A 13,078-nucleotide genomic window follows, 5' to 3' on the forward strand; every position below is an offset into this window, starting at 1 on the left:
TTTGTAATGTCCACTTTGAGTACCTCTGAATTTTCAGAGTGTACTTGTGCCATTCAAGCCATTCATCTTCGTTTAGTAATCTACAGAGATGATTTTAAATCACAGTGAAGTAATATTGTGCACTGTTACTTTTCCTCCTCTGCTGAAAACCAATTTTGTTTGCTCTCCATGTAAAAACAGTGTGTTTATCTAGTACTACTTTTTGCTTTGTATAAATATTATCCCTTGTAATACATTGTTTCCAATAGGTTTGGAACAAGAACAGCCAGGGTTCATCAGAAGCAGGTGGTGGGGCCTCCTGAGCACAACCAGATGTATTTATTTTAATACCTTTTTGTCATCCTTTAAACAAACAAATAAAATATGATTCTGTAAAGGAGGAGGAGGAAATACAAAGGTATCTAAGAAGTGATCAACTGAAAGCAACGTATTAGAAGATTATTCTACTTTCAAAGTTAATGATGTACATCCCGGCTGTATTAAACCTGTCCTTCTAGTGGGATAGGTTGAGATTTCAATGTGCTACTGAAATTATTTTTACCCATGTGCGAGGGGATACCAAATGAAATGGCTGTTTGCCCAAGTGGAACAGAAACAAAAATTCAGAAAATGTATTCAGTTCTTAGTGAGCTTACTATCAAATAGGTAACTTTTAAAACCAAGTGTAAGTTTTAGAATGTACTTTTAAAAGCCAGGTCGTTCAGAATGGCAAACTAAGTGCCACAAATGTTTCACTGAGAGCATCTTTTAGCCGGTTTGACAGAAGTTGTCTCTCCCGCTAAAGATGAGTACTTGGGCATTTGTGCTGACAGGTTTTGGGAGCTCGGGCTTGGCAGATCATTTTTGGAGGAGTCAGCGGAGAAATCAGCTTTTCTCAGTGCCCTACAGATGGGGAATTTCCTTGCCAAAATGCCTCACGGAACTGCTATGTTGTTATGTACATAGTATATGGCCAAGTTTAATGGTCTGATAGTGATTCTTCAGCAAACCCCTTTCTCTTACATTTGGTTAGTTACAGTCTTCCATCATCATAATTTGTGTAGACCTTCCACATAAACTAAGTAGTAATAACTGTGTCCCTTTGAATCTGGTTATCTCTAGTTACACGTCAGTTTTGGTTAGTGTTGGCTCAGTTTCTTTATTAGCTGTGTCCCTTATTGGTGGTATAGCTTTAGCAAAATAATATAACAAATATCATTCTTTCAGAGGGGAGAGTGTTTCCTAAAGCGTTTTCATTTCAGCCTTTGGAGGTCTGTCCTATGGTGGATGCCAAAGTTGTGAACTTCTTGTTCTCAGTTACCTCATGCTCCAATATAATCTTTCTTGCTTTATTTGAACAAAAGTCCCTGGTCAAACATCTGCTTGTTGTACGCAGTTAATTTGTGCCATTCTGCACCTATTGTGCTGTGTCCCTTGCTGGTTTTGTCCTGCCTCTGAGTGCACTGGGGCCTTTCTGGGTGGGAGGAGGGAGACAGGATCTGACCTTTCATTTTGTGTGAAGAACTTAGCAAAGCTGGACCCCAGTCAAGCTGACTTCAGGGCTTTGTTGGACAGAATAGGAGACTGATGTTATATTCTTCTCCTTCCACCCTTCTTTCTTTTTCTGGAAGTATTATTATTCAGTTTACTTCAATACATTACCCTTCATTATCTTGTGAATTGTTTCTGTATTGTTTCATGTTCTTCTTGTTTCATTTTTCTCTTTTGGCCTGTAGGTTCAGCCTTAACACAACTTTACTCTTTTTTCCACTTAAGAAAATCAACAATGCACCTTCATTACTGTGCCCACCTGCATATCTCAAATACTGTTTTAATCTTGATGGTAGATAACATGACAGATGATAGTGAGAATGAAGGCTGATAATGAAGAATGAAAATTGAGGTGGCCATTTTTTGTGTTTCTATATTGTACTGTGAAAGAAACTACCAATCAAAAAAATAAAATGAAAACCAAGGCTTTTTAGTACAAAATTTCTGTCCACACTGAAGTGTCAGCCTAGTCAAACTAGGCTGTGTGCTTGATGCTCAGCTCAGTTGGAAGAAAACACAATTTGAGCAATTTTTAAATGGTAACCAAAAGGATGTGGGTTATTTTTACACATTTGAATTAATCTGGGAGAATGTTCTGTCACTTCTTTAAACAAGTCATTCCTCAGAATCTCAGAGTGGTTTGGACTCTGCTTGGCTTATACTATTTCAATGCTTTAAAACTCACTTTTTCTATCAATTTTTCCTCTATTTTTGCTTATAATTGACATCCCAGTGCCACAAGATAAAAAATAACAAATGTAAACCATGCTTCACTATGTAAAATAGAGATTAAGTTTGTGGCTGGAAAATTGGTGGAGGCATGATGTTGTATTATGTGCTGTTCATCTCGATCTGCAGAATCTTTGGGCCTAAACTGTCTCCACAACAGCCAGAACCAAGGAGCCTAGATTCTGCCCATTGTGAAATTGCTGTTTCTAAGGCATCCAGCAGGTAGAACTGCTTCTTTGGTGGCAACATGCATTTTATTAGGCATATCATTCAGCCAGTTCACATTGTCTCTTCCCCTGCCTCTTTCTTAACAGTGTGCCCTGTTCTTGAAGTCTGTCCTTTCCTTGTGGTGTCTCATCTCTTCAGTGGACTGAAGGAGTTTATGTAGGCTACATATTGCACTCCCCTCCTGCCATTCACCTATTGCTCCCTAAAACATTTTCACTGTGTCTTGTTAACATTTCTTTCTTTTCTGACATTTAACTTCCAGCGGGACTTTCTTCCTTCTTTCCCATCCCCGTGTGCCTCCGTTCCTCACTGTCCCCTCTCATGATGAGGTTTGAAAATGTTTCTAGGGATGAGGTGAAATGGATAATGTTACTTTACCTTTTACCTAAAGAAAGGTCTTGGTGAGTGACTGGCAGCTAAATAAAATGTCTTTGGTTTGAGGAATTCACTTGCACTGACTCCAGACAGCGGGAAAAATCTTGAAAACTGCCCCATCCAAATGAGGCTGTTGCATTGTAGGTTGTCAGTTCAGTTCACCTAATCCCTGTGTTACGGCACAGATGAATCACCATTATCAATGTCGTTTGCATTTCAGTTTAGTAGAAGTCAGTCATTCCCATCCAATATGTTTTGGTATCTTCAGATAAGATGCTGCTGTACAAGTCTGTCAGAAGAGACTGTGTTTCACAGACCTTTATTGGGAGCTTCAAACATGAGGGCCATGAGATGTTGGACTGTGCATGTAAGGCAGTATAACTAAACAGTTACAAAATAGCTGAAATGTTATCGTGAACTCCAGTGGGAAAGTACTAGCAGCAGCATTCATTATACGACACTGTTTATGAAATGGACTTGGATTTGAGCAGCTGGACTGCTGAGAGATTGATGCTAGCAAGGTAATTCCAGAGCTGCCATCGCACTGACTTCTGGCTGAGTTGGACTCCATATTTGGGGTCCTATTCAGTGATATCGATCTGATTGTGAGTAATTTTCTGTGTCAGAATACACACACTTTTCCATGCACTAGGAGTAGATTCTGTTCAGTTGTGCTTCCTGAATTGTAGTGATTTCATTTGTCTTTAGGTTTTCCCGTCTTATTTTGTATTGTACTTGTTTTGATTTCACAGCAGTGTTACTGAGCTGCACAAGCTGCTTTTAAAGCAACTCACACTGTAATCAAAATAATATTTAAAAAGCGTTGAAGAAAGGCTAATATTATAATGGAAATTCCCTTGTGTGTTTACTTATTTACATGTACAAGATATCATCAGTATTGTTAGGCACAATTGAGTAGAAACAATCACTTTGAGGAATTATCCGTGCAAAGGGAGCCGTTAATATTAGAAGAGTATTGGAAGTTGATAAGTGCTTATTTCTGTGAGAAGCAAAAGCATGGCATTAGGCTGACACCACTGAAATCATTAAAGGTTTATATTGATTATAGAGAAAGTAATATTTAACCCAGAGTTTCCTTCTAGATGAAAACAAGTTTCTAGAACAACATGCTTCTTGGCTTAGGTGTTGTAAACATGAAAATATGAAAATCAAAGTTGTGGATTAGATCGCCATTTGGAAGGGAAGAAGCTGTCTGCCAACAGCAGATAAAGCCACTGCTGCACACAGCGTCAACGTAAGGCCAATGTGTCATTTAAGTTGCATTTACAATCCATTTTTAGGACTTAAGTACTGCACAGACCTTGTAGTGACCTTACAGAGTTTCATGACAGAGGAGCTTGACTTCAGCCCCGGTCAGTGCACAGTCTGTGCTGGGAGGTTTGCAGCTTTTCTCAGTCTTGGTGATACATACCTAGTTCCATATACACTTCTTCAGGTGAAACCATTTTCATAATATTAATGCAAAGATATGTTGGTTATGTCTATCAGGCCTTCTGCATTTGCAAAGTGGCAATCTCGGGGTGGGACTATACCTTGGTTTAGAGGCTCTTGCTGACTTCTCTAGTACACACAATCCGTGTTGTATGTTGCTGCAATTATAGAATTTACCACTCTATCAAAGCACTTTACAGACTTAAATGTGTTCCTGGTGTGACCTTTTGTCTCAGCTGAAGCTCTGCTCCAGAAAAATGCTCCAGATCAGTTCAGGGAGGCACAGCACATGGAAGAAACAGTGTAGGAGGCAGCTCATCGCTGCCCAGGTGAGCAGCTGAACAAGGCCCAGCCTCATCCTGGCTTTGCGAGTCTCATATTACCCGTCTCTGCTCTTCCTCGTGCACTTGCATAGCACACCCAGACTGAGCTTACCTGAAAGACCACGTCTTTGCTTCTCCCCTCATTAAAATAGCATATCTGAAAATGAGATGTGGCTGCCTGAGGACAGGAAGAAGTATTTCGTGCCCAGAACTTTTGAAAATTGTTCTTGGGACAGGTTTCCCTTGTGCATGACCCATGAGATGATGCCAGACTTAGCTTGATCTAAGTGCTGTCAGTGTAGGTTTAAAGGTTGGCTGTAGTGGTAAGAAAAATTGTGTTAAATAGATACCTTTTTCTTAGTAGTTCTGCTCTTTGTTTTTGAAACATACCTGCTGGTTTTGCTAATAAAGATGCATGTTTACAGTTGTCACCATCGCAGAACAGTTACAGAGGAGTGAGGTTCTGTTCTGCCACTTGCATCATTCAGAAAATTTCATCTCAGATGTGATTTGCTGCCTCTTTCCTACAGGTGATAATGAAAGGGGAAAAAAAGAGAGCACAGCTTGATTTTCTGATCTTGTACTGAGTTTGAAGCACTGCTGCTGACAGTCATTATCATCTGATTTTGAAGTGAACAAATTCAACACAGATATCACTGTGAAAAAGTAAATATGGACTTGTATAATGCTCTTTTTCAGTCACTTTTGAAAACTTGAATTTCACATTAAAGGCAGTTAATTTGTTATATTTTTCTCCTGTGCATACATTTTCTGTTCTGTGGTTCCACAAGTGTAGTAAAAGAAAACATATACACAGATGGACTGTTTGTTCTTCTTTGTTTTCTTTGTCCTCTTTTTAGTCTATGCAGTCTTTTCCACCCCTCCCAAACAAGTCTGTCTCCACCCAACTGCATTTCCTGAGTGGATTCCTCTAGGAGACAGAATCGGAGGGCTGCATGATGTCATTTCTATATTTAAATTAGATGGAGCAGAATAGGCTGTGTAATTTGTTTAATCATTGCTCATGCTCTGATTTCCTTGGATTTGATTTTTTGCAGTGCAGTCTTATCTTCGGGTTTCTATCTGGTAGCCAAGTCTGCTATTTGGCATTGTTTCAGGGAGCTGGGTGCGTTTTTGTTTTCAACTAAAACTCAAGGGGATTCTGTGACCAAGAAAATTCTGCACACAGAGCTTTTCAAGCATGATAAACTGATTTAAGTGGGAATGTGACAATAATATGTGCCTCAAAAACAAAGAGATCAAGTAAAATCTAAAGCGTAGTTGATTAGAGCCCTGCAGAAACATTCAGAAGATGGTAAATAGGTAAATAAATGGAAAATATGCAGATTCATCTGCTATTATATAAATTGTACCAATTCTGGGATCAGGATTCAGCAATTTCAGTACAGGCACTTCCTGTACTTATTTTATCTAAATATGACTAAATGGTACTTCACTTCTGCTATTTCAGGCCATGTCTGTCTCATTGTAATGACTTGATAGACTGATGCATACAAAACAATTTCTGTTCAGTAAGTCATGGTGAGATCTTCACATGGTTTATTGTCTGTTTTTCCACAATACATAAAGGTTTTGCTATTGTAGAATTATTTTTTCCTAATTTGTCTTAATCCTTTCCTTTACAAGTACCTCAGTTCTGTTCTCTTATGTCTACTGTGAGAGACAGTGAATACATATATCTTCTGTGAATGACAAACTCAAGTATTGAGTAATATGCAGGACACTTGGTATTTTAGAGTGAAGCACCAGCTTCAAGCAGTGATTCACTTTCCAGTGTTAAACAGCTGCGGGTCAGATCCTTTTTGTGATATTGAGTTAAGCGTCATTGACCTGAAATGTATAGAATCTTCTGATTGAGCTTGTTTAGAAGAAGTACATTTATTAATTTATAAACATACTAAGAAGGCAGTATCTGAAATCAGAATGATGCCAGTCTTTTGTGGGTTTCGGCACACTCTGTTGGGCAATAGCAAGTGCGTTGTTTGGTTTCCCCTTTGAATAAGATTTAGGTAAAAAACAACTACGAGCATGACTGTCTGTGTTTGTTTGTTTGTTTTTTTAATTCTGTAAGAACATTAGGCACTTTTCCTGGAAAACACTAACAGAGAGTAGGTAGGTGACCTGAGATTTTACCTTTCAGTTAGTTCAGTAAAGAGCAATATTTGGAGTGTCAGATCTAAAAGCAATGATGATCTAAACTTTGAGATAGCAATCTCTGCTTGATTTGGTGAGTGAAAAGAGGGTCCAGAGATCCTCAGAGGCTTTTTCACATCTCCCCTTATTGTTCTGGAGAAAAGAGAGGATGCACGATGGGAGGGATGCACCCTTGTGAGTAATGCTCACGAGGGAATCCTCCATTGCCAGAATGGCACGACTGGCTCCGCCAACTTAGAGGAAGAACAGAGTTGTGCTCGGATCATCACTGATCAATTATTTATTGTCAAAAGGAAATAGAGAAGCTGGCCCACATTGTCAAGCCACAGCATATATTGTCCAAGAGAAACATTAGATGAGTACAGACAGCTAGTACAGGAGGATTGCAGAATTCAGGTAATAGTCAAAACGACGGCATCGAATAAAATAGTTACACGAGGCTCTGAAAAACATGTGGAAAGAGCACCCTGATGTTTGGCCTAGGATTTCTGCAACACAGATGAATTATTTTATGTTACTCCCAAATCTGCAAGTAATGCAGGATCTGCCTTGTCACCTTCTCTGCTGCCAGTGGTAGGCAGAAGAGGGAGAAGAAGTGCATTTGGTCAAAAGTGACTCTGGGGGTTGTAATTGTGAGCAGGGGAGAATGAGAGAGATTCAACCAAGCACCGGTTGTGGTCTACAAAACCTTCTCCAGTGTTACAGGACACTTCCTATAACAGTATCTGGCCACATGTAGGTTTGCCTTGAGAAGGGGAAACATCAGAAGCCTGACTTGATTCCTGAGTGCTACCAACCATCACTACCTGGGTCCTTTATTATACAACCCATCAGATACTCTTTGCTGACTGTGGAACTGCTGCACTTGGGAGAGTATCTGATATGGAACCTACATTCAAAGCTCTTTTTTGCTCCTTCTTTCCCTTTAAAGAGGCATTAACTCTTCAGTACTTGCAGCAGAAGGGGCTAGAATATGTATTTTATATACCTTATATACGCTAGAAAAAAATGTAGGAAATTTAGAGATAGCTTGCATCAGAATTATAGTAATTGCCTTTCTAAACATTAGCATGTAAAAATATACCAAATTATGTTCACAGGGTAGAAGTAAATCTGTTGTCTTCATGAAAACCTCTGAGACTAACTGCAGCTAACTGCAAGTAAAGCCTAAATAAGATCATGAAAAGGAGCATGCTGAAAAACCTGACAATGAGTGGCCTTAAAAACTGTTGGTATGAAAATTGACCCACAGCACCTCCCCAGTACCACACGTGTGTGATTCTCTTTCCTCCTCTTCTCCTATCCCCAGCTGTTCCTTGTCAGCTCTCATATGCTTTAGGGTATAGCAGTGGCTGAAAAGGTCGTGTTAATTTTTGCCCCTGCAAGGACATGAGGCAGTCAGTAACTGGAAATAAAAAATACTATCTTTATTACTTGTGCTGTCAGATTAGATGCAGGAAGTGTCTGATCTTTAAGCTGTTGCATGATTGAGTTTATAAATTGGTAGGAATCTGAAGACAGAGTGAATAGGTCACTGAGTGTAGTTTTAAAACCTGCTGTCATGTTGGATTTACAGAACTTGAAGACTTCTGGTAATAAACAAGCTTATGATGATTTGATAGCTATTGTTGTCTTCCATAAGGAAAACCTTTCCAGAGTTCATACCACCAATGGAATACACTTTCAAAAGCCTTTTGTAAATATTTAGTCTTTTAATCTTCAGGATGATTTTAAATACCACCTACCAGTGCAATTTAACTTATTGCATTTTCTTTTCATTTACAGACATTATAGTAACAAGATAGGTCTCACAGTCAGTGTTGTTTTCCTCATTATCTCAGCTTTGAGAGATCTCATACCTGGAACTCAATTACTCCATCTGATACTGTGAAGCTTTATGTAGTTACTTACATCTGCCTTTGCTTACTTAGGTTTTCCAGCAAACAGTGTTCCCTGGCCTCTTGACAAAGAAGAGTCCCTTGACATTTAATTTGGCTGATGAAGTGATGCAATTTTAAGTGTGAACTATACCTCTTTTGTCAGCCTGCACGGCATCGAGGTATCTTCATGGAAGACCATGTGTAGGCAGCCATATCAACCATCCCTCCAGATACCCAGGTATAGAAGGTATTTTCATTTACACAGAGGTCCCCTGGAGGAATCTGAACAACTGAGCTTTCTAAGGGCGCGTCTTGAATTAGTGCCTCTTCTGGTAATGCTGCCTCAACTCCTTGTCAGGCAGCGCTGCCCGCGGGGCGGGCTGGGTCACACTCACTAGACTCATCCCATGACAGGGTGGCACCTTCAAGGAGAGGGTGACAGAGCTGAAGGCCTCGGCATCTGTGCTCTTCTTCCTGCTGGGCTTTGGCATCCTGGGCATAAAGTGGGGCTGAATGGCATTAGGTGCCTCCTTTCAAGTGTTGTATGCAATTCTGGCTTATTCTATCTGTAGGTATTTTGTTAAGCTAGGCCCCCAAATCTTTTGGAAATTGTGTGGTGTGTCCTACGTTTCTTTTCACGAGAAGAATAATCAGTAAAAATATTAGAGAATTAATCAGAAGGGAAACGGCCATGCAGTGTGTGCTGACTGTGAACATGGTATAGGAAACAAAAGAGAAAATGACTGTCTTCTTACCATTCAAGTTCTTTATCAAGGTGGATTAAATGTAGATTAATAATGTATTTCTGGGAAAATGCTATTTTGGGAAAAGCAAAACAAAGAAGTTAACATCATCTGAATGGTGAGGAAGAATAAAGGAAAAAAAAACACTATAAAATTTGATTTTTATCATATCCCAAATGGAACATTTCAATTTTTCATTTCTAAATCACATTTCAAGATGAAATTTAGTACAAGGTAGAACAAAACGTTTATCTAGTGTATGAATGAAATGTTATTTCAACCACTTGCGACATGCTTTTCTTTTTTTTCATTTAGCCATCCAAAATGAGTTTTTCTCTTGTTTTATGTGTGTGATTTACTTGTTGAACAGAGAATGTAATTATTTCTCGTATTCTTCCTCTCACTGAGTTCCAGGCATAGCTCTGAATGGAGTGTATAGGAAAGTGAATGGTTTTGGAAAGAAAACAGGAGAGGTTTATCCTCAAATGAAGTAGCATTTACTTTGTGTGAATGACCAGGGATATAACATAGTTTTGCTGCTATGAGTTTTCAGCTGGATTATGAGTGAGATTTAAATAATATGTTACTAAGCTTTAGGATGTAATGGCTTGTCTAAAAATAGGATTGGATTATTAAGATTAATGTAATCTTTATAGCTTTTGTTATTTAGAATGCAAGACACTCAGTCTTTAGTGCTAGAATTGATTATATTTTCATATCCATTTCCAAGAAAAAGAAATGTTAAAACGATAATTCAAGCATCTGTTAAAATCCTGGAGACAACATTTTAAAAGTGAGTGCATCGAAACAGATCCATAGAGCAAAGGATGAAACTTTTAAATTAAAATTGTACTTTGAGGGTCGTTTTCTGTCTCACGATGTGTATTTAGCTGAAACCTACGTGAAGTTCAGTGGGCTGCTTGTTCGGGTTGAGCTCACTGAAAACCCTAAGGACCGCTTGACACAGTTTATTTACACTGATCGTCAGCATCCCTGTTGCACAAGCTTGTTTTCTGACAGTTCCAAAACGGAATTACAATTGTTTACCCTTAAGCATGACAACAATATAGTATGATTGATAACAAAAATGTCTTGCTTATTCATTGAATGTTTTCTGTTTTATAAAAGGACATTTTTTTCCCCACCATCGGTTTTATTTTTTTTAGCTTCTGTGAATTTCTTAAGCCCTAGACAGAGCTTTGAACCTTATTGATCATGTCACCAGCATTCACTGAAGAAAAATACCAGTTACTGACATCAGTTACAATTATGTAGTTTACAGTGGTACAAAGGACATTATTTTTGCAGTTACAAAGTTTCATCTGATAATACAGTTTTTGTGTGTGTGTGTATACAGAATCTGAGGTGCTGGGTTTGTGTGTTTTATAACCTTGTAGTTTCTGAAAACCAAACTTAGTGTGTTGGAATTTCATGTTTAGAGTTTTCAGGCTAAATCCTGTGCATTTCAAATCTGGCACCAAAATTGCAGCGCCACATGATTCTCATGAATCCTTAGTTAGCAGCCTTGTCTCCATCCCTACAATAAAGTAGCTGCTGAGCTTGAGTTCAGCTGAGTAGTGTAATTTCAAACGAGCTTTAAAACGGCCTTTAGGGGAAATCACACAACCAAGTACAGTATTCATTTATTAAAAGTCATGCTTTGGGGAAGATGGAGGGAGCTGGTTTAGCACAACTTTTAATAAAATAAAGCAGTGTGCTCCAGTCAAGAAAGCAGGCCTGGTAGCATGGGGAGCAGACAGGTCTGACTGCCTCACATTGTCCATGTGCTTGTGACACACAAGGCAGCAGACACACGAGTGTAAATATCACATCATCTGTTGAATGGCTTTATGTATCTGTACCTGACTGAATGTGCCATTGCTGTCTTTCAGAAATATCGACAGTATATGTCTGGACTTCTCACTCCTCCTTATGGTGTTATGGAAACTGGCTCCAACAATGACAGTAAGTATGAGAAAATAGACATCAGGTGTTAGAAAAAAGAGAAAAGAGAAGAAAGGGGAAGATTGAAGTCCTCTGCTTTGGGGTGTTGGAATGATGATGTTAAATTCAATTCAATATTAATAGTGTGTGTAGCAGGAGGTACTTTGGAACTTACCTAACTGCATTGCCAACTGGAAAAGGTGTACACAGAGCTGTACACAAATTGCACTATGAGCCAGGCCTGTTGACTAGAGCATACTGTCTGATGTCATGCAACATTTAACTGGTTATAGCTGTTACCTGAATTCCATGGAAGATAGCCATGAGTCCTGCTAGTAAAATACATATAACAAACTGGCATATTTTGTTTTAGTTAGGATGGGCTGCACAACTTGCCTGGGAACCTGGGTTAGTGCTTGGGCAGACAGCCTGCAGTGAACGTGCTGCTGTCTGACCTTAGTTACATAGCGAAATAAGTCTGGGCATGTCTCTGCCTCATGAGAACCTGTCAAACTGTGGGATAGTGCTGTAGACATGAATGTAAGGGCAGCCTTTGGAACTCATCACCTCTGTAAATCAACGTACTCTTAGTTACCAGAGGATTATTTACATGCCATCCAGGACAATCTGATGGCTAGAAGCTGCATCTGCAAATTTTGTCCTCTATGTTATGTGCTCAATATGTTTTATTTGTGAGACCATAGCATGGCAGTGCTAGTTGGTGCAAGCTCAATGTCGCATTTGGCTTCCAGGTACTAAAACACAGGTAACATGAAATGAAAAAATATAAATAATTCCTGTATACATCAAGTATTAAGTTGTGAGAAAGTACTAGGTCTAGAAAACGGTTTGTAGTATTTATACAAGTTAGCTTTTTGTATTATTTTGTGTTCACGAGAGAAAACTTTCGTCTGAATCAGTCTGTTTTCCTCTTTAAAAAATCAGAGATTAATCTGTATGTTATTAAAGTATTGAACCCTCCAGTTCCCTATTCTATTAATAAATATGTCCACTGTTACTTAAAGAATGTTCAGTATATATTTATTTTCTGTATTCTTTTTCTTAGGAATGCCAGATAAGGACAGTATGTCAAGCAGTGCTCTTTGCCAAGTTTCTAAAAATTGTAATAAGGTAAATCACGGCTAGTTTTGCCTTAGTTTCTCTTCTGCAGGTGGGGGATTTGGTAATGAAAAATACTAAAGTACAGCATTAAATTGAAAAGAACAAGGTGCAAATGTGAAGCATGTGTTTGATGCATTTACTGTGGTATAGAAATTATAAGAACGCTTTAGACATTGTATGATGTAACTAGAGAAAGCAGCTAGTTCATGATCAGCATTATTGGAATGTGTACTGCTGCCAAAGTGTGTATTACAATCTAGTTGTGCTATCTTTTCAGAAATGTGCTGAGGGTAAGGAAGAAAAACAGCAGTGTGGCAAGATCAGTGCATAGCCAGTGGATCATAAAATTAATAATTAAATTCTATTTTAAGGCTTAACTAATGCATAGGTATTGTTCTGGTCCTTTATTCAGGGTGGATTTTTCTCTTGTGTTCAGAGAGCAGCTTTACATCCCAGTTCCTCATTGTGGAATAGTTCTGTACCTTGAGTCTCACCAGATGAGGACCCATGTGAAAGGACTGATGAATATTTCTATGATAGGTTGAAAGTAATTATAACAGTGGGAAGAAATAGTATC

At 38.8% G+C, this 13,078-nt stretch overlaps 1 protein-coding gene across 12 annotated transcripts in view; it reads left to right on the plus strand.

Moving 5' to 3' along the window:
• Window positions 1–13,078, plus strand: part of RAPGEF4 (Rap guanine nucleotide exchange factor 4) — a 145,128-nt gene that overhangs the window by 58,734 nt on the left and 73,316 nt on the right. For 11 of the 12 annotated variants that reach the window (XM_071811095.1, XM_071811094.1, XM_071811086.1 and 8 more), the window contains 2 exons: window positions 11,328–11,400; window positions 12,446–12,510. The exons of the other annotated variant lie outside the window; for it this stretch is intronic. In XM_071811095.1, coding sequence (XP_071667196.1) covers window positions 11,328–11,400; window positions 12,446–12,510 — 138 coding nt within the window. The remainder of the gene's footprint in view (window positions 1–11,327; window positions 11,401–12,445; window positions 12,511–13,078) is intronic. 12 annotated transcript variants of the gene reach the window in all.

This window comes from Patagioenas fasciata, chromosome 7 (assembly GCF_037038585.1).
Source record: "Patagioenas fasciata isolate bPatFas1 chromosome 7, bPatFas1.hap1, whole genome shotgun sequence".
NCBI lineage: Eukaryota > Metazoa > Chordata > Aves > Columbiformes > Columbidae > Patagioenas > Patagioenas fasciata.